The 27,526-nt window shown below is 42.9% G+C and overlaps 1 protein-coding gene across 4 annotated transcripts in view; it reads left to right on the forward strand.

The window, feature by feature from the left end:
* LOC109919843 (isocitrate dehydrogenase [NADP], mitochondrial-like) overlaps positions 1 to 24,845 on the forward strand; it is a 74,765-nt gene extending 49,920 nt beyond the window's left edge. For all 4 annotated transcript variants that reach the window (XM_048594996.1, XM_048594999.1, XM_048594998.1 and 1 more), the window contains 4 exons: positions 12,367 to 12,479; positions 19,251 to 19,348; positions 21,030 to 21,122; positions 24,131 to 24,845. In XM_048594996.1, the coding sequence (XP_048450953.1) occupies positions 12,367 to 12,479; positions 19,251 to 19,348; positions 21,030 to 21,122; positions 24,131 to 24,215 (389 nt within the window). In that variant the 3' untranslated portion in view covers positions 24,216 to 24,845. The remainder of the gene's footprint in view (positions 1 to 12,366; positions 12,480 to 19,250; positions 19,349 to 21,029; positions 21,123 to 24,130) is intronic.
* Positions 24,846 to 27,526: the final 2,681 nt, after the last annotated feature.

Genomic DNA, 27,526 nt, shown 5'->3' on the forward strand with positions numbered 1-27,526 from the left:
ACCCATCAGCAGATAAGTGCAGTAATTTCCTTTAGAAAAGCAAAATGAGTTATGAATAATGCTAATGAGCATATGTCATTTGGTAATAGAAGGCACAGATACATTTTTAGTTCTGGTGGCATCAATTGCTGTAAATGGTCTGAGTATCATACTACTTCTGTGGGAGATTTTATACCCTGTGTCTTTTACCTTTCTGCTCCTTTAACAGGCCCGTTGGCAGCTCCCTAGAAGACCAAATCTGTCTAAAAATCTCCTTATGTTACTCTGTGTGAGATTTTGTTTAATGACGGCATCCATCCATCACATGAGATGACTGACTGCACCCCGTGGGGCGGTGTAAGTCACTTCTGGATTTCAGAGTCTGAGAGGTAGTCGAGGCTCATTCATGATTAGTAATCTCTTCTGCAACTGGCACAGATGACTCGCGTTGGCCTGAAGTCAGCTTAAGGATTTTTCTCTCAGCGAGTCACCTTTTCCAGCCTTTGGTCATTTCTTTAGGCCTGTACATTTTTCCTTGCTTTCCGTGACTGTTTGTCACTCTGGTCAGCAGTGAGGACTTCCCATGCACCATCTGTGATCCCTGGGAGCTTGAAGTCTGACTTATAGATGCATTTGTATTTCAGATGTTGGTGACCTGTTGGTTTTATGCAAAAAGCTAGCTTGCTAAAGAGCATGCCTTTAGGGATGTCGTCTTCATCCGTTCAGCTCTCGAGATCCAGCCAATGGAGTCACCATTGTCTCACGAAAGCCAACGTGCAGGGGATTCCTGCATGCTGGTGTACTTCCACCTTTGCTACACTGTCCTGCCAGGGGATGCCCAATGATGACAGACATGGCAAAAGTTCTGACATTTTCATTGTCGGTGGCTCACTACTATAGAGGAGGCAACGAGGTCACAAACACGTTGGAGCATTATATTTTGATTAGCTTGCTGTAAGTCCACTCAACCTCTCATCTTTAACATGACGGCTGTAGCCCTGGTAAGCTTGGTGCTGATTTCAGCATCAAGGTTTCGCCTGTGGTAAATGACAATTGAAGGTACATGAAGCTATTGATGAGTAGCAGAGTGAGGTTGTCAATGTTGATGGATTTGCTGCCCTATCCAACAACTGTGATATGCCTGATATTGATTTTTTAGTTCAAACTCCTTGCAGGCACAGGCTCCTGCTGCAAGTGAGTTTTGATATGGGATCATCAGCAACCACAGCTATGAGCTTACGCACCTTGGTCTTAGTCTGACAGCTTGCTATCAGCTCTGGCATGCAGGTAGACATGATCATTTGAGTTACCAAAAGTGTACAACAGCAGCATGAAGAAAAATATTTTTTTTGATGCACTCCTGTGACGTGGCTTGGGGCACTTTGCTGCAAAAAAAAATGTTATATGAATGAAAGTTGTGGTAAAGGATTTTTAAAAAAATTCTTTAATGGGATGTGGGCATCACTGGCTAGGCCAGCGTTTATTGTCCAGGGGGCATTTAAGAGTCAACCACCTTGCTGTGTGTCTGGAGTTTCGTGTAGGCCAAACCAGAACCAATAGTAAGGACTCAATGATAGATTTCAGTCAAATTGACTTCCTCCCCTTTTATAGCCAAGACCAAAAGCCAGTAATCTAACTTGGTAGTGACCCCTTCTGAGTACAACTACAAATAAAGTTAGAGTTGTTACATTAACAATAGTTAGCAATGTGCTGTGGAATTTTAAACTTTTTCTTGATCTCTGCATTGGATTGATTCAAGCAGATAAGCTACCACCTCGATGTAACTGGTTGTCTCCCCCTGTGGTGGGAGGCCATTCTGACTCCAGTAGAATACTGGTGAGCTTGTAAGGTTGTCATCAATTCACCTGTTAGTTCATTGTCCAACTATCTGCATTTGGCTCAGCTGCTGCCATTCCCACTTTTGGAAATATCTCATGTTGGTGAGAAGACATCGGACTTCCCTCATAATGAGTTGTACAAGATATTGTTGTCCTAATTTTATCAAGACTGCCCTCCAAAATCACCCATGACTTGTCTTTCGTTAGTTTATCCTTTTTCATTTCTTTCTTTCCAAAGCATTTGTTGTGGCGACCAATGCCATTTACCTCTCATTATTTTAGAATTGTAGAATTTTACAGTGCTGAAGGAGACTGTTCGACCCATCATATCTGCACCAGTCCCCAAAAGAGTTACCCAGCTAGTCCCATTCTCCAGCCCTATCCCTGTAGGCCTCTAAATTCATCGATTTCAAATATATATCCAGTTCTCTTTTGAAACCTCCTATAGAATCCACCTCCACCACTCTCCCAGGCAGCACATTCCAAATCTTAACAACTCTCTGAGTAAAGAAGTTTCTCCTCGTCACACTCCTTGCTCTCTTGCGGATAATCTTGAAATTGTGACCCCTATTTATTGACATACCAACAAGTGGAATCAGAATATTCTTCTTTACTCTGTCAAAATTTTTGAATAATTTGAACATCTCAATAAGGTCACTGCTTAATCTTCTCTGCTCCAAGGAGAATAAGCTCAATTTCTCTAATTTTTCCTGGTATCTAAAATCCCTCAATCCTGGCATCATTCTAGTAAATCTCCTTTGCACACTCTCCAGGGTTTTAACATCTTTCCTTGAACAAGGCTCCCAAAACTGAACACAATACACCAAATATGGTCTGACTAGTGATTTGTAAAGGTGTAACATCACTTCCTTGCTGTTATACACTACCTCTATTTATAAAACCAAGGATCCTACAAGCCTTCTTAACAACTGGTTTAACTTGCTTGGCCACCTTCAGAGAATCACACATGTGAACCCGAGGTCCCTCTGCACATGTACTCCCTTCAAAGTTTGTTCAACTTTATGACTCTGCTCTGACAGAATTCTATTCCGATTTTTCTGGCCATCCATGTATCCGCAGCAATTGCCTTTTATCCCTTCTCCACACACTACCTAAACTTCCGAGTCTCCCTTGGTCCCTTGCGCTTGTTATTCAGCATGCTGTTCCATGGGTGACATCATCCATTGGCACAAGGGGCTGATGATACTTAGCCCCATCTCTCCTTCACTTCTCTCAAACACTCACCTGCCTCTATATGGTCTAATTGCTTATTTAGCATCAAGTCAGAGCTTTCTCCAACTCATCACCAGGAAGCTCAAAATTATCGTCTGCTGCAAACTCTAGTCCATTACCACTGCTTCCACCTCTTTGTGTAGTCACATTCTTGGGTTGAACCAGATCATTCATGATCATGATCATGTTTGACCTTAAGGTGAGTTTTAATGTCAATACCTTAGAAACATAGGAACAGGGTGTTGCCATTCAGTCCATCAAGCTTACTTTGTGATTAACGTAATCATGGCTGATCAAAGATTTCAATACCTTTTACCCACACTAGCCCCAGAATGCATTACACCATTGATAATCAGAAATCTATCAATCCGTACTTTAAATATATTCAAAGACTGAATATCCACAGCCTCTAGGGTAGAGAATTCCAAAGATTCACAAATTTCTGAGTAAAAAAAAATTCATCCTCACCCTAAGCACTATCCCCATTATTTTTAACTTGTGCCTCTGGTTCTGGATGCCCAATTTGGGGAAATACCTTACCTGCATCTACCATGTCTATTCCTTTCAATAGTAAGTTTAAATGAGATTATCTCTCATTTTCCAAAACTTTAGGGATACAGGCCCAGTTTGTTCAATCTCTCTTCATAGGACAGTTCACTACGTATGCTCATTTAATCATCTGCTAAATGGTCCATATCTGTCCGTACCCCAGTTCACTAAAATCTTTTAGAGAAGGAAATCTTTCATCATTAGAGATAGTAGGAACTGCAGATGCTGGAGAATCTGAGATAACAAGGTGTAGAGCTGGATGAACACAGCAGGCCAAGCAGCATCAGAGAAGCAGGAAGGCTGACGTTTCGGGCCTAGACCCTTCTAGACCCGTCAGCCTTCCTGCTCCTCTGATGCTGCTTGGCCTGCTATGTTCATCCAGCTCTACATCTTGTTATCTCAATCTTTCATCATTACCTGGTTTGGCCTATACGTGACTTTAGCTCCACAGCAATGTGATTGATTCTTAAACTGCTCTCTGGGTATTTAGGAATGGGTAATAAATGACACCCCTATCTCATGAAGGAACAACAAAATATAAATTTTCTCCCTTTGTTAGCTAAGTCTTTAGCCACCTCAAGACTGATCTTTTAATGTTGAGGTCTAAACCTGTTCACTTCTACACATCTCATTATACTTCTCAAAATCCATTGCTTTGATTTATCTTCACTTCCTAATCACTTATGACTCAACATTTGCTTTCAGGTTCATTGAGAATTTTGTTTCTGTTAAAGGCCCCTGCATTCTTGCAAATTTTTCTAACTAACATGGCATTGATCTCACAATGAATTTCAAAACCTCATTGATGTTCTCAGTTAATTTATTTGTTATCCGTCAACAGGGATGAGCAATGGGATCTTCATTCCCTCATGTGAAAGGAAGTCACTTCAATGAAGAAGTGAAAATATTATAAAGATCCCTTAACCTGAAAGAGTGTTACTTCTGTATAATGTGGATATCAACAGGAAGCCTAGTTTTGAGAAGCTGTTGACATTAAATATCTTTTTTATGAAAAGGAATTAGACCAAAATGAGGTTCATCCTCCCACCACTCAGAACAGATGTTTATGGAGCAATATGTTAGTTATTTTTCTACGTTATTATGAACTTACTAGTTTACAGTCTTAGCTATTATTCCCAACAAACAACACAATTACCTGTCTTACAAAGGGTTCCAGTCAGCCAAGCCTGAGCTCTTGCTACAATGTAGGGTTTGAGGAGAAGGTGAATGAGTCTGGCAGTTGACTCCCATTTGCCAAGTATGCTTTGCTCGGGTATATTTTGTCACAGATCTTGAAGGGAGCAAGGTGGAGGAGAAACAGAAAAAAGGGTAGCGACTTGTAGAGATTTTAATTTTGGCGGTAAAAGCAATCAAAAGTCCGGAAGCTATTGGAACTCAGTTAGTAAATTTGTAAACATTCAATAAGATTAGTTAATCAAGATAGTATCTGACAACTGATACTGCACCCTTGGGTAAGGCATTCAATGGGTTAGGATTCAAATCCAGCTCAAGTTGGTTGGGGAGAAAGTATTCTGTGAATGCCTGATTCTAAGTGGTCACTGAATTAGAAGTGAAAAATGTCACACGATTCTGTCTTAATTGAGTAGCTTCCAAAAGCCATAGGATGATTTGCAGGGGAAGTGAAAAAATATGTCATGAGTGCTCTTCTTGAGCCAGAGTGGTTGACGAAACAGAGTGTATTGCATTGGATTCAAAGAATCAGTAAAGCACATGGCCACGCAGCCCATCAGGTGCATGCCAGGCTTGCACAATATTAGACCAGCAAATGCTGAGGGTAAAGACTGTGCAGCTTTGCTGATTATGCAGGCTGATGTTGCTGTTATGGGATATTCCCGTACTGAATTTCCCAACTTTGAAAGATAATAAATAGGCAAGTGGTTGTGGCCAAAGATCTTGGTTTTTAGGTTGGAAAACTGACATCACCTTTCCTGCTTCCATGTTGTGAAACTAGTTGAAGTATTCATAGACTCAGTAAACTTTAACCAATCATTCTGACTTTAGCAACCTGCTTATAGGTTCCATGATCTCTCTGCAGCTTTCCATGCTTGCAAGAGTGAAAGCATGGTGAGGAATGATCTCCTACAGAAACTGACCTGCTTGGGGGGTGGGGGTCTGCAAACACTGAAATCCTCATGGTCAGAGTCAGTGTGCAACATTTTAGAGTTGCTTTCAAGTAACTTGGAGTTAACACACGTGCATCTTGACCTCTTTATTGACAAACATCACAGGATAATGACCTTGGGACTCTGAGGACAGGGAGAAATCAGATATACCCAACGGCTTCTACAGATGCACTCAGCTGCCAAAGAAATCTGTGCTGGTCCGCCCCACGTATGTTCCACTATGTACGTCTGCGTGCCACCATCGGCGAGTTCTGTCCAAAACCCTGTGTCCCCATCCTATCTCTCAGTACCCCTCAGCGGCAGCCAATCAGCTATTTATCACACTCACACCCTTGCTTCCTCAGAGTTGTCATGGTTACCCTTATTGAAACTAGCTTTCAAGTTATAAATTGAATTTAAATTCCACCAGTTGATATGGAGGGATTTGAACCCATGTTCCCAGAGCATTAGCCTGGATTACTAGATCAGTAATTTACCAAATGCCACCATTTCCCCATTCTTGAGGCTAAAAGGCACACATCAAGGGGAGGCAATGGCTTAGTGGTATTATCGCTGGACAGTTAATCCAGAGACCCAAGTAATGTTCTGGGACCTAGGTTCGAATCTTGCCACAGCAAATGGTGGAATTTGAATTCAATAAAATATCTGGAATTAAGAGTCTAATGATGATCATGTACCCATTGCCGATTGTTGGGAAAAACCCATCTGGTTAACTAACGTCCTTTAGGGAAGGAAACTGCTATCCTTACCTGGTCTGACCTACATGTGACTCCAGACCCACAGCAATGTGATTGACTCTTAACTGCACTCTGGGCAATTAGGGATGGGCAATAAATGCTGGCCTAGCCAGCGACGCCCTCATTCCCCTGAATGAGTAAAGGACATCAGGAGTGTGATGGGATACCTTCTACTTGATGAGTGTAACTGCAACAACACTCAGGAAACTATACATAACCCAAGACAAAACAGCCCACTGATGAACCCTTCATTCACCATTTTAAACCCTCACTCCCTATGTCTATTGGTGAGCAATGGGAGTAGAGTGTACTTTCTACAAGATGCACTGAAACAACTTGCCATGACTTCTTCAGCATCAGTTATCAAACGTGTGAGCTCTACCAGCCAAAAGAACATAAGCAGTCGTGTAATACAAGAAACATTATCAGCAAGGTTCCCTCCAAGTCACATACCATATGGAATTGGAACTGTACCACTGTTCCTTCATTGTCACTGGGTCAAAGTCCTGGAACTCCCTCCCTAACAGCACTTTGGGCATTGTTACTGCCAGATGAGGAGGGGTGAATTGGCCCCCCTTATTTTCACTCTCCTGGATTGGCAGCAATGACATTTACTGTTCTTTTCATCTTGAGGCTGTACCTCTCTTGCGTATTGTATCATTGTATCATCAATTTACAAGGTTTTCTTGAGTGAAGCAAAGAGCAATTTTACTATCTACTAACCCTGAAAACAAAATAACGATGTTACATCAGGCATATATACAAAGAAACAACATTGTCAAAAAAGGTAGTGTGCAGTACAAAAGGAAAACAAAATAAAGTACATTTTAAACTCCTTAAAGTAACCTTGGGGCATGAAGGGTTTAACCTGAGATCATGGTTCTTTAGTCATAGAGTCATACAACAGAACCTTCGGTCCAACTCATCTGTGCTGACCAGATTTCCCAAACTAAACTAGTCCCATTTGCCTGCATTTAGCCCATATCCCTCTAAATCTTTCCTATTTGTGTACCCGTCCGAATATCTTTTTAATATTGTATCTATAACTGCATCTGCCACTTCCCCTGGCAGCTCAATCCATATATGCACCATTTTCTGTGTTAAAAAGTTGTCCCTCAGGTCCCGTTTAAATCTTTCTCCTCTCACCTTAAAAATGTGCTGTCTACTTTTGAACTCACCTGCCCTGGGGAAAGCACCTTTGCTGTTCTCCTTATCTATGTCCTTCAAGATTTTATAAACCTCTATAAGGTCATGTCTCAATCTCTAACACTCCAGGGAAGAAACTGCCAGCCTATCTAGCTGCTCCCAACAACTCAAACCCTGCAGTCTCAGTAACATCCTTGTAAATCTTTGCAGCATTTTTTCCAGTTTTAATCTAATCTTTCCTATAGCAGGGCGATCAGAACTGTACACAACACTCCAAAAGTGGCCTCACTAACAAAAGAAGAACAAAAGTGAAATACAGCACAGGAACAGGCCCTTCAGTCCTCCAAGCCTGTGCTGATTGTCGTGCCCTGACTAAACTAAAAAACAAACTTTCTGCCCTTATTTGGTGCATATCCCTCTATTCCCTCCCTATTCATATATCCAAGCAAATGCCTCTTAAATGTCACCAACGTGCCTGTTTCCAGCACCTCCTCTGGCAGTGCATGCCAGGCTCCTACCACTCTTTGCATGAAAAACTTTCCTCGCTCATCTCCCTACAACTTTTGCCCTTTCACCTTAAACCTGTGCCCCCCTTATAATTGAAACTTCAACCCTTGGAAAAAGCCTCTGACTATCCACTCTATCTATGCCTGTCATAATTTTGTAGACCTCTATCAGGTGTCCTCTCAGCTGCCATCTTTCCAGTGAAAACAATCCTAGTCTTTTTAACCTTTCCTCATAGCCAATGCGCTGGAGACCAGGCAACATCCTGGTGAACCTTCCCTGCACTCCCTCCAAAGCTTCCACGTCCTTCTGGTAGTGTGGCAACCAAAACTGCACACATTATTCCAAATGTGACCTAACAAGGGTTTTCTAACTGCAACATGTTTTGCCAGCTCTTGTATTCCGGCTGATGAAGGCAAGCATGCCATAGGCCTTCTTAATCACTTTGACCACCTGTGTTGTCACTTTCAGGGAACTGTGGACCTGCACGCCCAGATCCATCTGTATGTTAATTTTCCTAAGGGTTCTGCCATTAACAGTATAATTCACACCTAAATTTGATCCTCCAAAATGCATCACCTCGCATTTGTTTGGATTAAACTCCATCTGCCATTTATGTGCCCAAGTTGCCAATCTATCTATATCCTGCTGTATCCTTTCACAATCTTCGGCACTATCAGCAACTCCACTGATCTTCATGTCATCTCAAACTTACTAATCAGACCATCCACATTTTCATCCAGATCATTTATATGTATTACAAACAACAGAGGACTTAAGACTGATCCCTGTGGAACACCACTAATTACCAGACTCCATTCTCAAAAACACCCTTCCACTACTATCCTCTGTCTTCTATGACCAAGCCAGTTTTGTATCCATTTAGACAGCCCACCCTGAATCCCATGTGACCTTAGTTTTTGTACCAATCTACCATGTGGGACTCTATCAAATGCCTTACTAAAGTCCATATAAACTATATCCACAGCTCTTCCCTCATCAATTATCCTCATGACCTCTTCAAAAAATTCAGTCAGGTTGGTGAGACATAACCTTCCCCATTCAGAAACCATGCTGCCTGTTGCTAACTCATCCATTTTCTTCCAAATGTGCATATATCCTGTCCCTCAGTATCTTCTCCAAGAGCTTCCCCACCACAGATGTCAGACTCACCAGCCTGTAATTTCCTGAATTATCCCTGCTTCCTTTCTTAAACAAGGAACAACATTGGCTAATCTCCAGTCCTCTGGTACCTTGCCTGTGGTCAAAGAGAATGTGAAGATATCTGCTAATGCCCCAGCTGTTTCTTCCCTTGCCTCTTGCAGTAATCTGGGGTAGATCCCATCTGGCCCTAGGGACTTGTCTACCTTAATGCAATTCAGGATATCCAAATGTTGCACATTCTGTACAGCGCAACATGACATCCCAACTCCTATATTCAATGGTCTGAGCCATGAAGTTGGAAACCAGAGAAGCACTAGCATTAGCATTTACACATTAGCAAGCGTAAAAGGACAGTTCAACATTACCTGACAAACAAAAACAACACTAGGTGGCATAGGGCAGAACATGCCTCAGTAAAACAAAAGACCAGAGGCATTTTCTGGGGGACCAAAAAAACCAGACATCGAGTTCCCAAAGCAGACACATTGAAAGGGTTCACTGTTAGCAAGCCATCAAGAGCCAGGGAAAACATTTCAGAGTGATAAAAACCAATGGACTTAATGCTCCTGAGTGATCAAGCCCTTGGAAAATTCGAGAAGATTGCCCGGAAGGGATAATTGATGTCTTGCATCCGCAGTAATAGTAAATATTTCAGATTTCTTGGTGCCTGAATGTTTCTCACCAGTTTGCGTCATCACCAGGTGCTTTGACCTTTGAGAGGGGCTGAGATAGAGAGAGATAGAGAGAGAGCTTTCTCAAGATCTGTAATTACAAACCTATTGCCCAAGCTCTGCCAAGAGCAACTCCCTGAAATACAGCTGGTGTATCTATTACAGTGTTTGAGTTCATTGTTCCTAAGCTTGATAATTACTGGTGACATCTTTCATCTCCAGTATGTGAAACTTATTCTACATGTGTAAACCAGATTAGAAAATGAGGGTTTCTTCACACCTGACTAGATGCGCTAGTTTCGGGTCTTCTGATAAAAATGACAATTTCAATTCAGATAATTTTGTTTATTCCATCTTGGTTTCATGAAGCTTGGCTAACCTGTGTGGTCAGCTGATTGCTTCACCATTTTAAGTCGGTACTTTACAAATAGCTGTTTGACAGTGCAGAACTTGAGCATTGTTGGAATAAAAGACACATTTTGTTGAAACTTATTGTCTGCCCTCATCGGGACAATTCATAAAAAAAAATCCTAAAGTAGAGGGAAACCAACATTTGTTCTGCATGAAAGAACACTGCTGATTTATTAACAAGTACACTGTTATTAATAGAGACATTGCCATGGGAAATGTACCAGTTAGTGATGAATGATAGTTAACTGCCAAGCTTTGTTTAAATTTTGAACAAGGCAGATTGACTTTGATTTGCCCGTAAAATGAACTAGCTATCACTTATTTGTTGTGTTGAAACAGAAGCCAATGTGTGTACATATTCTTTGTGTCTTTCCTTTACTTTGATATATAATGCAAGCAGTACTGATAAGTGCAATGTGAAAACCGTCAACAAAATGTGTCTTTTTTCAACTTTACCATTTATTTTTCCTTTTTAAAACCATCTCAGTCTATGGGGTTCCAAAGTGTGAAAATCAGATTTTGAAGTTTGATAATCAAGATACTTTTGTTTATCACTATTGTGACAGAGTACTACAGTTGTTGGACTGCAGCAATTCAAAAATGTTCCTCATCAACACCTTCTCAAGTGCCGTTAGGGCTGGGTACTATATACTGGCCTTGCTGCTAGTGTGCATATCCTGTGCCCAAATGTGTTTTTTGTTTAAGAAAGGGAGAAAACAATCAGTTGCGTGTGAGTGAAGTATTGAGCCACCAAGGTGACCTTATGCTGTATCTCTTGCGGAGTGGCAGCAGAGTGTAGGTGAATGCTCAGGGCAGAGCATTGCACTTAGCTGTCTGCTATGCCCGATTCTCCATGCAATTGACCACTCTTTACACAGGGGCAAACATCAGTGTAAAAGCTTGAGACAACATGGCATGCGCAAGGTGGACTCCTCCAATCTCTCTTAAACAATGTGCACTGCCTCTGGAAATGCTGACAGGAGCACACATGTGACCCATTGCTGAGCTACAAGACTATGTTCATTATGACCCATGAGGACCAGCACCAGTATCTGGAAGACCAATGCTCAAGAGTGTCTTGTAATATCTGATAGAAAGTCTCCACTGTTCTCCCTGTTCCCCAGTGCCAGTTCCTTCCCACATGTGATGTGCTCGACAGAGTGTGCTACAGTATCTAACTGAGAGGCAGGACCACCAAGCTGTTTGTATCTGCTGGTGTGGAGTGCACAGCAGTGCTGTGACAGTGCTATCCTCCTAGGACAATTGGCTGTTCGCTCATCATCTTCATCAGTACCGATGAAAAATCTACAGGAAAGGAAATATGAGTTTGTGCTAACATTGAGAATGGGGGCGAACTCAGTATAGTATGTCACATGATATTTCAGTACAGGTCACATTAACCAATGTCAGTGCTGTTGAGTTCCAAGTGACTGTGCATCATCTAATGCTGTCACTAGGCTTCTGAGCTATCTCTATCTCTCAATTGCTACTACCCAGGGTGAGTGATACCTTGCTAATCTCCAGAGTGTCCGCTTCCATTTGTGGGCAGCAGGCTCATCGGTGGTTCTCTGCCTCTCCTTGTAGCCCTGGACTTTCACCTGTAACGTGAAAAGCAAGAGGGTTATGGATGTGAAGAGGTGAAATGAATGTGGATGATGGGATACAATATTTGAGGAGTATTATCTGTGAGGAGTGAGGGTGAGAGAGTAGTAGGATGTGGCTGAGGGTGTTTGTTGAGATGCAGACTTGAAGAGAAGACCAGAGAGAAAGGAACTGTGGAAAGGAACTTGCAAAAAGGGAGTGCACATAATTCGTACAAATTATAGAAGGGCAGGATGTTTCAAAAGGAGGAGTTTAGATGAGTACATGAAAATATTTTCAATTTTATTTTACGTTGACGAATATATTTTATGGCTGTTTGGGTAAGACCCACTAATACTTGGCTATGTAGACTATGTAGCTTTGTGACATTAACATTGTTTGTCTGCAGGTTTTGGTTCTCTTGGACTGATGACATCAGTGTTGATTTGTCCAGATGGGAAAACAATTGAAGCTGAGGCAGCTCATGGAACAGTCACTCGCCATTTCAGAGAGCACCAGAAGGTCAGTGCCCCTGCATATGGGAACTAGAAGATAATGCAGCACAGGATGTCTTATCCATTAGTCTTCCCTGACAACTGAAACGAGGCATCAATATATATACAGTAGATACAGAGTAAAGAACAACCAGACAGAGATGTCAGCACCTCATGGTGTTTGTGTTTTTGTTTTAACTTCGAAATTTTATTATTTTCAAAGTACTCATACCTGGAATAACCTGAGACTTAAGGATAATAACTTAAGCTGGTTGATTATTTTAACTGGGACCAACTGTAATGAAAAAGAGTGTCAGTTGTTACTTCCCATTTCTGTTTTCTGTGAGCTGATAATTTGTTGCCCTTTGCAGTGCTTTAAGCTTGATGTATGGCAGTCTGTTAACTATTTGTGTTCCCAGTTGCTGTGAATCCACATATCCTGCAACTTATAGGGAACATTGGTTTGCACTGTCACAAGTCAGCCTATAATTATTATAAAGTCTGATATACGAAGCCATGGCAATCACTTCTGTTTGACAATTTTTTTTCTCTTGTGACATATTGGAAGTTCTTCCAATTGTAAATCTGTAATAAATCTGTAACCTGATGTGACACTGATTTTGTCTTTGAGAAAGCAGACATTTAGTACACTTCTGACTGCAGGTACCCCAATAGATGACCAAACGTATGGCATTAAGTATAGACAATTGGAAGATCACTGTAGTTCTGATGCAGTGTCTAGACATCATCCTCACAGAAGTAGAGCCCATCATGCAGGATGTATTTCTGTTTCCACGTATGGTTGATTCGACAATCACAGCAGCTACCATTGGTAGGACAATTCATAGGGAGCCCAGACTGGGAAGGATAAGACTGTATCGGAAATGGATAACCAACACAGATTTCTCTGCTCTGAATGTTTACTGTAACTCCCATGCTCTCAGACAACCCTCCCACCCTGTGTGGAGGTGTTGACAATGGCTTGGACTCGGCTTCTGAGTGAGTGCAGACTCATGCATCCTCTGTGTACTGTAGCTCAGTGACAGAGGATGAGACGACCTTGGATCTGGCCTGAGGTGGTGGTGCAGGTGCAGGATGGCAAAAAAATGTCTGTGAGCAGCCAAAATTAAGAAGGACACTCCATGATCTCTCATATTTGACGGTACTAAAGGACTTTGAGGTCAAAGAAGGCCATCTGCAACGGTTGGTCCTGTTCCTTATGTTTTTTTTAAACAGTTCCTTACAGTGAAGACCATGTCCAATGCACCCCCTAAAGGGCAGAATTCATTCTGCGAGTCTGGAAGGAAATCTTCAGCCACACAAAAGGTGACTGAGGAAGATTCTTCTGCTAATTTTTTCTGTGGCTGACTGGAGGGAAATTCCTCCGTAGTTATTGCAGTTGTGCCTGTCAATTTTTTTGACAATTGCAGCATCTGAGAGATCTTCTGGTGTACTCCTTTACTTTCAGACAAGGGAAATGTCTCAGCAAGGGTCATGTATCAGCACTAATAGTGCTGATCTGCCATGTTTTAGGCCTTCAGTGTGAACTCCATCAGCTTCTACTGCTTTGTCACTCTTGACTTGTTGTTTGGCCTTTTCTTCCTCAAGCTGGGTTGTGGTTGTGATGAGATGGTGGCAGGTTATCATGCTTGTGGATGGCAGCAAGGACACCCACATTGAAAGCAGAGTCTCTAAGATGGAGATCTTCCAGTGCTCCTTCAGGCGAGTACTGACTGCCTCTCTGTCCTTGATGAGCAGCTCTTCGATCACAGCCAGCAGAGGAGTGGAGCCTTGGCTTCATGGACTGTAGGTAGTCTGACTACACTAAAGAAACCACACACAACATGATTATCAACTAACCACTGGATTCTTGCACTTTCTCCACGCACCATCAGTTCTTTACACCACAGCTTTCTGTGCCAGATCTCAGCCCTCAGCTGCCCATGGAGCAACTCCCTACTTTTTGGTTGGGTTGTGTTTTCCATTTTATTTTCATTCTTTTGAACAAAACCAAAGTCCATTGTTGGGCACACTTTCCTCTGGCAACCCATAATCTGCAATTGAACCATGTAAAATAGTGAGAGTTTTGTTATTCATTTCACTGGGCACCTTGAAACTACTCTGAAAGGATGACAATCACAATAAATAGCTGTTACCCTTCATATTTTGCAAAATCTACTCGCAGCCTCTGCCGGGCTCTATCTGGCTGATTCCGTGGTTGCCAATATACCAGTGATAGCTTCTTTTCTAAGACTTGACATACTCTGCATTCTTTCACTGAGTCCTCTATATCCTTAGCTAATCCTGGCCAAAGATAGCTTGTCGCTAGATTCTTTGTCTAACTGATCAATCATCATTGATATGAAGATCAAATTGCTACATCTATGCCTTTCAGGCGTTCCTACTCTGGTCCTCCACATAAGACAGTGTGCAAAGCAGCGGAAAACGCAATAAAGCTCTCCTGTATCATCCTGCTTCAAACAGAGCAACAAGGACACAGGGCACATTATTAAGTATATTCCTGTTAGGCAAATGAAATTAATGTAAGATCAGTTTCCAGATTTGGAACAACTGTCAAGGGAGAGGCAATGATGTAATGGTTTTGTCACTGGACAAGGAATCCAGAGACCTGGATAATGCTCTTGGAAGCCCAGCTTCGAATCCTACCATAATAGGTGGTGGGTTTTAAATTTGAATGAAAGAAAATCTAGAATTAAAATTTTAATTAAAATCTGCATGTGGATATGCAGATAGCCTAAAAGCCCTCTGCTTCTTCCTGTCCCGCAGGCCCGACCAGTCCCCCTCCACTGACACCCTTATCCGCTTAGCTGAACTCGTCCTCACCCTTAACAACTTCTCCTTCAATTCCTCCCACTTCCTACTGATGAAAGGGGTGGCCATGGGTACCCGCATGGGCCCAAGCTATGCCTGCCTCTTTGCAGGATATGTGGAACAATCCCTCTTCCGAAGCTACACTGGCCCTATTCCCCACCTCTTCCTCCGTTACATCGATGACTGTATCGGTGCCGCCTCGTGCTCCTACGAGGAGCTCGAACAGTTCATCCACTTCACTAACACCTTCCACCCCAAAATTAAGTTCACCTGGACCATCTCCGATACCTCTCTCTCCTTCCTGGACCTCTCTATTTCCATCTCTGGCAACCACCTGGAAACCGATATCCATTTCAAGCCTACCGATTCCAACAGCTACCTAGAGTACATCTCCTCTCATCCACCTTCCTGCAAAAAGGCCTTCCATTATTCCCAATTCCTTTACCTCCGCCGCATCTGCTCCCGAGATGAGGCATTACACTCCCGGACATCCCAGATGTCCTCGTTTTTCAAGGACCGCAACTTCCCCTCCACAGTGGTCGAAAACACCCTCGACCGTGTCTCTTGCATTTCCCGCAACTCATCCCTCACACCCCCTCCCCGCAATAACAACCAAAACAGAATCCCCCTCGTCCTCTCGTACCACCCCACCAACCTCCAGATCCAACGCATCATCCTCCGACACTTCTGCCATCTGCAATCTGACCCCACCACCAAAGACATTTTTCCCTCCCCACCCTTATCTGCTTTCCGGAGGGATCACTCTCTCCGTGACTCCCTTGTCTGCTCCACACTCCCCACCAGCCACACCATCCCCAGCACTTTTCCCTGCAACCGCAGGAAGTGCTACACCTGCCCCTACACCTCTCCCCTCACCCCCATCCCAGGCCCCAAGAAGACCTTCCACATCAAACAGATGTTCACCTGCACATCTGCTAATGTGGTATACTGTATCCGCTGTTCCCGTGTGGCCTCCCCTACATCGGGGAAACCAAGTGGAGGCTTGGGGACCACTTTGTGGAACACCTACACTCGGTTCGCACCAAACAACTGCACCTCCCAGTCGCAAACCATTTCAACTTCCCCTCCCACTCCTTGGACGACACGTCCATCCTGGGCCTCCTGCAGTGCCACAATGAATCCACCCAAAGGTTGCAGGAACAGCACCTCATATTTCGCTTGGGAACCCTGCAGCCCAATGGTATCAATGTGGGCTTCACAAGCTTCAAAATCTCCCCTCCCCTTACCGCATCCCAAAACCAGCCCAGCTCGTCCCCGCCTCCCTAACCTGTCCTTCCTCCCACCTCTCCCTTCCTCCCACCTCAAGCCCCACCCCCATCTCCTACCTACTAGCCTCATCCCATCCCCTTGACCTGTCCATCCTCCCTGGACCGACCTATCCCCTCCCTAACTCCCCACCTACAACTCACCTTTACTGGCTCCAACCCCGCCTCCTTGACCTATCTTCTCCTTTATCCATCTTCTATCTGCCTCCCCCTTTCTCCCAATTTATTTCAGAATCTCCTTCCCCTCCCCCATTTCTGAAGAAGGGTCTAGGCCCGAAACGTCAGCTTTCCTGCTCCTCTGATGCTGCTTGGCCTGCTGTGTTCATCCAGCTCCACACCTTGGCATCTCAGATTCTCCAGCATCGGCAGTTCCTACTATCTCCTTCAAAGGTCCTCAGCTTCACAAATGCCAATCTTCAGCCAATTTGATTCACTCCACGCGATGTCAAGAAAGGCACTGGAGGCTGCAAAGCCTGACAACATTCTACAATAGTACTGAAGCCTTGTGCTCCAGAATTTGCTCCTCCCCTAGCAAAGCTGTTCCAGAGCCGCGACAACACTGGCATCTATTCAACAATGTTGAAAAATACACCGATATGCCCTGTACATAAAAAGCAGGACGAATCCAAATTGGCCGATTATTGCCCCATCAGTCTACTTTCAACCATCAGTAAAGTGATGGAAGGTATCGTTAACAATGTTATCAAGCAATACCTGCTCAGCAATAACCTGCTCAGCGACGCCCATTTTGGATATCACCAGGCCCACTCAGCTCCCTGCCTCAGTACAGCTTTGGTTCAAACATGAGGTGAGGTGGGAGTGACAGCTCTTGACATTGAGGGTGCATTTGCGTGAACATGGCATCAAGAAGCCCTAGCAAAACTGGAATTACTGGGAATTGGGGAAAATTCTGTACTGGTTGGTGTCATACCTGGCACATAAAAATACTATTGCGGTTGTTGGAAGTCAGTCATCTCAGCTCCAGGACATCTCTGCAGGAGTTTGCCAAGGTAGTGTTCTAGGTCCAATCATCTTCAGCTGCACCATCAATGACTTCCCTTCCATTATAAGATCAAGAATGGCGCTGTTCGCTGATGGCTGTGTAATGTTCCTCCTCAGACACTGAAGCAGTCCAAGTTCAAATTCAGCCAGACCTGGACAATGTTTAGACTTGGTCTGACAAGTGGCATGTTGCATCCAGGTAAAGACCATATGCAACGAATAAAATATAACCATCACCTTTTGACATTTAATGGCATTACTAAAAAACCACCACCACCTCCCCCTCCGCCTCCACCCCACCCTCCCCACCCCCCACCCCTGCCTCCCACTATCAATATTCTCAGGGTTACCATTGACCAGAAACTGAATTGTATTTGCTATGTAAATACCATGGATGTATTGCCTCTCCTTCACTGTTGTTGCATCAAAATCCTCGAACCCACACCCTCACAGGATTGTGAAGGTGCTGCAGCAAATAGTGTGGAGCAATTCAGAAAGGCAGCTCACCACCATTTTCTGAAAGGTTATTATGATTGGACAATAAATACTGGCCCAGAAAGCGACACTCATCAGTCTACTCTCGATCATCAGTAAAGTGGTGGAAGGTTTCATCAACACTGCTATCCTATGAGTGAATGAGAAAAATGATATAACAGAATCACAAATTCTCCAAATTTATGTCTTAGTTCATTGTAATACACCTTGCAGTATAAGGAACAGAACACCCAGCTGAATTGTTTCTTAAAAGACAGTGTAGAATGGGGTTTTTCATTGCTGAAGTGATATGTAACAGTCAGCAGGAAACAAATAATGATGGCACCACAATAAGGGAAGAGTGAGAAAAAGAAGGTGAGCTTTCAAGTGACAACACATCATCATCATTACTGGTGAAGTATCTATCAGGGAGAGTATGTGGCCTCACACATTGGTCAGGATGTCTGGCAGTGGTAAGGTTGGGTGTATACATGTAGATCATGTTTAGTTTCAGAAGTTGATGAAGTAGAAGGGAGTTGAGGAGAATCAAAACACTCTGATGATTTTGATAGTTGGGATATGAGTAAAGTATCTGTTGTTGCTCACAGGCAAGTTGTGCCTGAAACTAATTCAGGTCTGAGTTGGAGTCAGACAGAACAGTCTGATTATGTGAAAAATTCAATTGAAGATCAAGGGAAAATACAGTCCTTACAGAAAAATCCCTCCTCAGACTCAGGCCAAGACCAGTTCTGAGGAAGGGTCACCGGACCCGAAACATTACCTCTGATTTTTCTTCACAGATGCTGCCAGACCTGCTGAACTTTTCCAGCAACTTCTGTTTTTTTTTCAGGCCAAGAAAGGCTTGGGCCTTTCTGAAGTTCTGAAAGCTCAGGTCAAGAAAGGCACACTCTTAAGAGTATGGAACAGGTGATTTATGTGTAACTAAATGAAAATGAGAAATGTATTTAAGTTGTATACAATGTTGAACATTTTATGACATATTCATCAAGGAAGGAGAAGTGGACTAGCACCCTTGTGATTCTGGAATGAAACGTTTGAGTTTGATTTTCTGGGAACTTTACTGTCTCGCTGTCTGTCCAACAATGAGATCACAAATTACACTTTAGTTTTGAAGTATCGATCCCAACAACGCTCAGAACTGCATTCTGTGATTGTATGTTGTTTCTGTTTTGTTTTAACACCAGGGCAAAGCCACTAGCACAAATCCAATTGCCAGTATCTTTGCCTGGACGCGAGGGCTGGAGCACAGAGCGAAACTCGATGGCAATCAGCAACTTAAACAGTGAGTCTTTTCTGTTTTTCAAAGGATTCAATGTTTTGAGAATGCTCAGAATTTTATAGGCAGACAATAATTGCACAGACCATTACTCTGACAAGTCCTGCATATTTCACCTAGTGAACACAGTGGGAAAATTCTGCTTCAATATTCAAGATCGGGGGAGCCTTTGTGGTGCAAATGCTGATTCTATTTGTTTTAGATGAATGAAAGTAGATGGATGGCACTGTATCACTTAGGGCTATAATTCTGCTTTCTGATCGCTCCAATGAACTATACTGAAACAGGTTCACAGCTGTATGATATGCTCTGTTCAAGTTGAACTGGCTTTCCCATCAGATGAGATGAGTACAGGTAAGTCCCCGCGTTGTGAATGGGTTCCTGAGCCACTTGGTAAGTCAATTTGTACACAACTCAGGACACAATATAAAATACCTATACATAAGTATAGAAATGTTCATATGTCAGATATTTAAAATTACAGCTCTGTTTAACACCACATTCATAAGTATGAGCATTTTTAAGTTAAATGTTCATTACGCGGGGACCCCCTGCATCATTATCCTTAAAAATTCTGGACCTGCTGTGAGATAACTTTTCTTGTCCATACTCAATCCTTACTTCTTACACCACCAAACATCTCCTTCCATTATGTATGGGGATCTTGCATTTCATGAGACAAAAAAAAACTGCAGATGCTGGAATCGGGGTAGACAAACAGGAGGCTAGAAGAACACAGCAAGCCTAGTCTATTGCATCCAACCTAGTCTATTGCATCCAGTCTTCCCGATGTGGTCTTCTTCTCTACGTCGGTGAGACCAAACGTTGACTAGGTGACCGTTTTGCCGAGCATCTCCACCTGGCCCGTAAGAGCCAACCTAACCTCCCGGTCAACACCCATTTCAACTCCCTGTCCCACTCCCCCTCTGACATGTCCGTCCTCGGCCTCCTCCAGTGTCACAGCGACTCGGAATGCAAATTTGAAGAACAACACCTTATCTCCCACCTGGGCACCCTACAGCCTGGAGGACTTAACATTGAGTTTTCCAATTTCAAATAAACTTCCCACCCATCCCCTGCCTCCCCTTCCAGCCCCACCTCCTCCCTTCCATTCCACCTTCTGACCCTCCCTTCCAGCTACTAACCGGATTCATTCCTCCCATTGACCAACCAGGTCACACCTACTACCTGTGTCCACCTATCATCACCATTCCACCTCCACCCCTTCCTCTCCCCCTTTATCTGCAGCTCCCCCTACCCCCACATCCAGCCCTGAAGAAGGGTAATACCTGAAACGTTGATTGCTGTGTTCCTCCAAATGCTGCCTGGCCTGTTGTGTTCTTCCAGCCTCTTGTTTGTCTACTTGCATTTCACGAAACTTGTGGAACTGATGTTTTGGATCCATGACCAAAATGCAAATATTGACCAAGTGAATTCAGTTCTCACAATGCATTATGTCAATTCAGACCCAGTGATGAACTTTATCCAAGAAACAAAGCATTTACCAAAACAGCAGCTGAGGAGAACTGTCCAGTGTGATTGCCCCCTGTTGAAACTGGATCCTCAATCAAAGGGAGATACAGCCATAAGGTCCTTTGCTGCTCTTCTGTGACTTGATGCATTGAAGAATTCTGTTGATATTGCATTGTGGTTCAGATTTTTGTCATTTATACTATATCTCTTCAAGGTTTACTGATACCCTCGAGCAGGTGTGTGTAGAAACTGTGGAGAGTGGTACCATGACAAAGGACTTAGCAGCTTGTATTCATGGACTGCAGAAGTAAGTTGTTTTTGTTTTCCCTAATGTAAAAACAAAGCCAATCTTGATTGTATAAATCAATTTAAAAAGGCTCCATCTAAACAATGGTAAAGGAATCCAAGGTAAGGTGTGATCTTGGATAAGAAATTGGTTTAGACTGGGAACGTGGGGAAACCATGAGTAGCTTCACAAGATGCATATTGCACTCTTATCATTTGAATGAATGCGTGAATGATTTTATTGTCACATGTATTTTACAGTGAGAAAAGCTGTAAAATACAACGAGAAGCTTCTTCACTGTTGCCACGATACAGTGCCATTTTGAAAAGTTTAAAGAATAAGAAACAAAAAGAAAGATATGGCTTAAAGAGAGACTATCGGTCTCTGGCCAGCTCACCATCAATGACACTGCTCCGTCATCCATCCTCCAGCGCCTCGCCGCTATCTACTCCAGACCCATTCAACATTGAAGTCACCGGTCTTCAGGCGGCATCTTTTGCCGCTGGGCCGATTCTCCTCTGCCACCGCCTCACCGCCATCTGCACCTGACCCACCACCATCAGGATTGCATTTCTCACTACTGGGCCCACCTCGATGTTGCTGTGATGCCCTTCGCTGCTGCCAGCACTGCATCCAACCAACTACAATGTCGCTGATCCGCAGGTGCCATCTTTTGTCACTGGGCTCACTTTGTCAACATTATCTCCGTTGATATAGCAACCGGCGATTCTGGTACCAAAATCAGAGAATGGCTAAAGATGATATTACCTTAATATACTGCCTTATATAGATTCCAGTAGGGATCTGTGACTCCATAAGTACTGTCTAAGTGACAGGTGGCTGGTAGAATCGAAGGCCAATTATGATCTGGTTCGGAAATTGACTGAGCAGATGGGAGACAGACATTAAGGAGAATGGGAAGGATCTCCAGTTAGCAGGATGTGACTTGTAGTGTACAACAAAGATTTGTGTTGGGACCTCAACAACTCACTATTCTCAGTAACACATGCAGGATGCCATATTTCTAAATTTGTTGCTGACACAAAGATTGACAGATTCTAGCAATGCAGGTTCTCAATAATTCATTTTTCCATGATACAGCATGCACGAAGTCTTGATGTCGGGATCTGATGACAGAAGCGCCCCAATAAAGATAGTGCAATAAGATCAGGAGAATGAAGTGAGTGCAGTTTGAGGGTAATGGAGCAATATCACTTTCAATGTAACAATGTAACAAAAGAATTATACCAACAAATAGATTGCTGGGCAGTTTAGCCTAGAGTTTAAGACAAAAGGTGGTGATGTTTTACAATGTCTTAGTCAGATTACACTTAGAACAATGTCATTCTGAGCACTACAGTAAAAAGAAACAGCAATGAGAAAAGGTAAGACATTGAACCTGATGGATGAGATAAAAGGCAACCAGTGGGGGAATAGTAAAAAAGTACTTGACCTATTAGAAGGTATGTAGAAATGGAAAGCACATTATTATCTCAAAGTATGCCAAATTTCAGGACTGGAGCACACAAATGGAGATTATAAAATTAGAAATTTGAAATATCTGTTCAGGAAATCTCCTTTTGATAAATGTTTGGGGATGATCTGCTAGTGCATAACACATTGGAGTGGTTTAAAATATAATTTCATGTCATACTAGGCGAATAAATATACCGAATATTTATTGATTTGAATGAACTTTTCCCAACTTCATTGTCTTTTTGTGCAGTTATTAAGAGGTACTCGAGGATCATAGTTAAGTTGCATATTGAGTCTGTAGGTTTGTGCTTTCTCTCTCCCTTTTCAAAATTATAAATTACATTTGCTGTTTTCTAATCTGATGGAGCCTTCCTGAATTGAGGGAATTTTGGATAGTTAAAACCAGTGCATCAGCTCTCTCATTAGCCAATTCCTTTAGGACCCTCGGATGAAGTTGTGTGATACCGTGGCTTAGTTGGTTAAAGTGCCTGCCTAGTAAACAGGAGATCCCTGTGTTCAAATCGCAGCGGTGCCTGTGCCTTATGTTGAAGGTGTCTTGTTTAAACTTCTTACAAATAGCCCTAGTTTGCTGGTATTTAAGTGGGCGGAACGGTGGCTCAGTGGTTAGCACTGCTGCCTCACCGCACCAGGGACCTGGGTTCGATTCCACCCTCGGGTGACTGTCTGTGTGGAGTTTGCACATTCTCCCCGTGTATGTGTGGGTTTGCTCTGGTTTCCTCCCACACTCCAAAGATGTGCAGGCTAGGTGGATTGGCCATGCTAAATTGCCGTAGTATTCAGGGATGTGTAGATTCGGGGGATGGGTCTGAGTGGGACATCTGAGCATCAGTGTGGACTTGTTGGGCTGAAGGGCCTGTTTCCACACTGCACTGATTCTATGATTATATGATATGATGATGAAGTCCATCAGGATCTAGCCCACAGCTCCAGCAACTTGCTCAGGAGCACTTTCCTGGTGATTGCAACTTTCTTGAGTTGTCCCTTGCTACCATTTCTTGAACTTGGATACTACCAGCCTTTGATTGGTCAGTTCCTGCTGATGATCCAGCTCACAAAGGTCAAGGCCTGTGAGAAGTTTGGAAACTTGCCCTTGCTTGCCTTTCAGCTCTTGGTGTGATCTACCATGTTCGACCTCACACTTATCTTTTCAAAAAAAAAGGGAAAATCTCACCCTTACTTTCGTAAACAACTCAATTTGCATTCAAAGATAAGACAGCACAAATAAGCTAATTGCAATCCAAAGGTGCCTGTGCATTTTCCTTTTTTAAGAAGAATTTAAACTTGGCCCAAATGCAGTTTGCTCCATTGCTTCATGTTGATCTCTTGTTTTCAAATTGTTACTGCATTCATGCCTCCTGCTGGCTGAGTTAATTGGAATGATTATGGTACAGAACAATGGGCACCAGTTCAAGCTGGGTATAGTTGTAAATTCTCAAATTCTGTTGTTTGTGTTTGAGTTGAAAAGGAACTGAATGCTCAAAACCTGTTACTGAAAGTTTCCACTAATGTTCTGTCATTTCCTCCATTGCTAGCATAAAACCGGGACAGCACTATGTGTACACTGAAGAATTTCTTGATGTCATCAAGGAAAACTTGGACAAGAAGTTGAGTCATTGAAAAGGACCAAGAACAATGAAGAGCCTTCAGGGTTCATTCCAAGATGAATACTACCCAATCTTTTTCTGTGAAGCAGATTTAAGATACTGAGGCGCCAGTTTATTCTGGCAGTAAGATTTGCTTTGAAGTGAAATCTTAATCATTCTTTCTATTACATCTTTATTAAAACATGAGTCTTACTTCAAATGAAAAAAATCATTTTCAGTTGCCCATAATCCCTTCCTTTGTGGCAACAGTTTTCACTGCAGAATAACCAATGGTTTCATACACTGTCAGGGCTCGTTATCTGTAACATAGAAGTGAGCCTATTGTAACTTCTCTTTATACCAATAGAAACTTTTCGGTATCCATTGAAACTTTGTACTTAGATTTTTTTAACTTAAAATGAGTATTGTGTTTTTGAAATGAAAGTACTTAAATTGTGCAGCTATAACACGGTTGAGATCAGCTGGAATTACAGACCACAGTAACTGTGCAAATGGGTGAGAAACTGGTGGGTACATAGCCCACCTGTACTTAAAATGGTGGCCTTGACAGTAAGAATTGTAAAATACTGGCAATTAATTTTAAATGTCATATTGATTCTTTGTGTGTGTCTGAGGAGATTGAAATAAAATAGTTTTATGATTATTATGCTACCATCTGTAACCCCTTAGTACTGATATCATCATTCCTCCCTATGCAAAGCATCCTAGAGAAAAAAAATAGGAGCAGGACCAGGCCATTCAGCCCTTCGAGCCTGCTGTGCCATTCAATATCGTCATGGCTGATTATCCAACTCAGTACCTGTTCCCACTTTCTCCATACCCCGTGATCCCTTTAGCCCTAAGAATTACATTTAACCCTTGAAAACATTCAATGCTTTGGCCTCAGCTGTTTTCTATGGTTTTATGTAGTTAAACTAAATAGAGTAGTAGTTAACATTCAACTGCACCTAACATATTACGATGGATTATAGAAAATTAATGGTTGCAGGGCATATTGAATGAAACTGATGGTCACTGCTGAAATTTAAGGATGATTTTCTGGAATCTGAAGCAGATTTTGCTGAAGCCCTTTCACTAAAACGCGTCAATAGCATCTTGTCTCCAAATATGGCAGGCAATTAGGCAGGGTACACTGATTCTGTCAAAGGAAGGGTTTCCAATTAAAAAGTTCATGACATCTTTAAAAGGCTTAATGGCTGATGGATGTTTGAGGCTGCAGCTACCATAGGGTAGAAAGCATGAAATAGCTCCATAGAGGCTGGTATCCTGTCACCAAATCACCCTTTATTTACACATGCATAGTATGTGACACTGGTCTGGCTTGCTCAGAGCCAGCTCTCAGAGTGAACAGAATCTTTGACACTCCTGTTTATATTGGTCAGCAGGACTCCCTGATTGGACCAGATTACAGCCTCAATCGGGGAACTCATGTTCTGTGATGTCCCTCTGGCTGACCTTTTTACATTCACTACAAAGGGTACACAGGAAAGCTGCTCGCTGGATCTCGTACACTTGTGTGGAACCCCTGATGCAGGATCAATGGGATCTTCCCTCAGCACAGCAAGACGAGGACAACCTCTCCAGCCAAAAAGATATGGGTGGAAGTTGCCAAGAATGCCAACAGCAAGAGTGTGGAATCTCTAATCTGGTAATGGAGTACCAAGAGGATTCAGGGCCTCAGGAGAGCAGACAAGGTGAGAGAAGGGGTAATTCCAGCAGCAAAGCCCCACACCTTTGACTTTTCCAGCATTCTCCTGCAAGATCTCCTCAGAACAACAAGCCTTGAACCCTCTGTCAGGTGTCTCGTAGAGGGTATTGGATGATTATTTGGATAGAAATAGCATGCAAGGGTATGGGGGAGAAAAGCAGGAGATTGACATGAGGTAACGATGCTCGTTTGAAGAGCTGGTGCAGGTACAATGGGCCAAATGGTCTCCTAATGCACTGTAGCAATTCTGTGATTCCAGCTGAGCAGCCAGCATTTTCACTCACCCTCAGCCTATTGCCTTCTCACATCCATGCCTGGCAGTCACCCTCCAGCAATACGTTAACAGTGTTGAACGACTGTGTGCTTTCTCTCCTTATGGGAGAAGAGAACACACACTTTGGGGAGAGGCAGAGACCTGAGTGCTGGGCATCCATTGACAGTTAGCTTATCGGCCTGCTGCTAAAACTGAAGCCTCCTGAGGCATTGGCAGAGTCAAATGTTGAGAGAACTGATCCTTTACACATTGGGAATCTTGTCTTCTTCAAGCTTTGTCTCTATCAAACCCCCTTCCCCTGTGGCTGAAGGAAGGGCAATTAATTTAAAAGCTGAAAGAACTGTGGATGCTGTAAATCAGGAACAAAAACAGAAATTGCTGGAAAAGCTCAGCAGGTCTGACAGCATCTGTGAAGAAAAAAAAATCAGTGTTAACGTTTCAGGTCCTCAGTTCTGAGGAAGGGTCAACAGACCCGAAACATTAACTCTAATTTTTTTCATCACAAAGGACAATTAATGCTGTTGTTGCTCCTTGTGCTGTTGGTATTGTTTGAGTCAGTGTTACAACCCTTTTGTACTCCACATTAGAAATGAATTTCTTCCTTTAGAGAGTAGTGAATCTGTAACATTCTTTATTGTAGAGAGCTGTTGAGACTGAGTTGTTAAGTATGTTGACATCAGGGTATCAAGGGTTATGGAGGAAAGGGCAAGAATGTGGAGTTGAGGATTATCAGATCAGCTGTGATCACATTGAATGGAGCAACAGACTCAATGGGCTGAACAGCCTGATTCTGCTCCTAGGTCATATGATGTGCCAATTGCTTCCATGCTGCAACAACGAGGAAATGCAGCAGGAAATGAGTGAAATGCGCGACCTGGCAAGAAATTGTCAAGCCTGTCATTTTCACTGAAGAAATATTTCTCACTATGCGCTTACCTTGCCAATCTGGTGAATTGCTGACAGTTTGAGCTGAGCAAAAGATCTGTGGCCTGTTGAAGGCAGGAATCTTGATTAAGAAAGAATTTAATGACCTATTGGAATATTTATATACCTCACCCAACAATTGCATGGGGGTTCCTCAGTCACCTTCTAACCTACTGGGGTGAAACCAAAAAATGGTGACATGGTGATGACGTATTCTGGCTAGATGTCACTTTTTGTGGATTTAACTCTATATATGTACTCAAACTGCCTCCCCTTGCCTCCGAAAACAACCCCAACAAAGCTGCATCAAAGTGTGAAAGCTGTGGAAATCTTTTTTCTCCATTTATTGATGTAATGACAATTCAACAAATAACAAAGGCAGAAAGACTAAAAAGTGTGTTCTACACCCAAGAGTCTG

This window comes from Rhincodon typus, chromosome 3, assembly GCF_021869965.1.
Source record: "Rhincodon typus isolate 14 chromosome 3, sRhiTyp1.1, whole genome shotgun sequence".
NCBI classification, from domain to species: Eukaryota; Metazoa; Chordata; class Chondrichthyes; order Orectolobiformes; family Rhincodontidae; genus Rhincodon; species Rhincodon typus.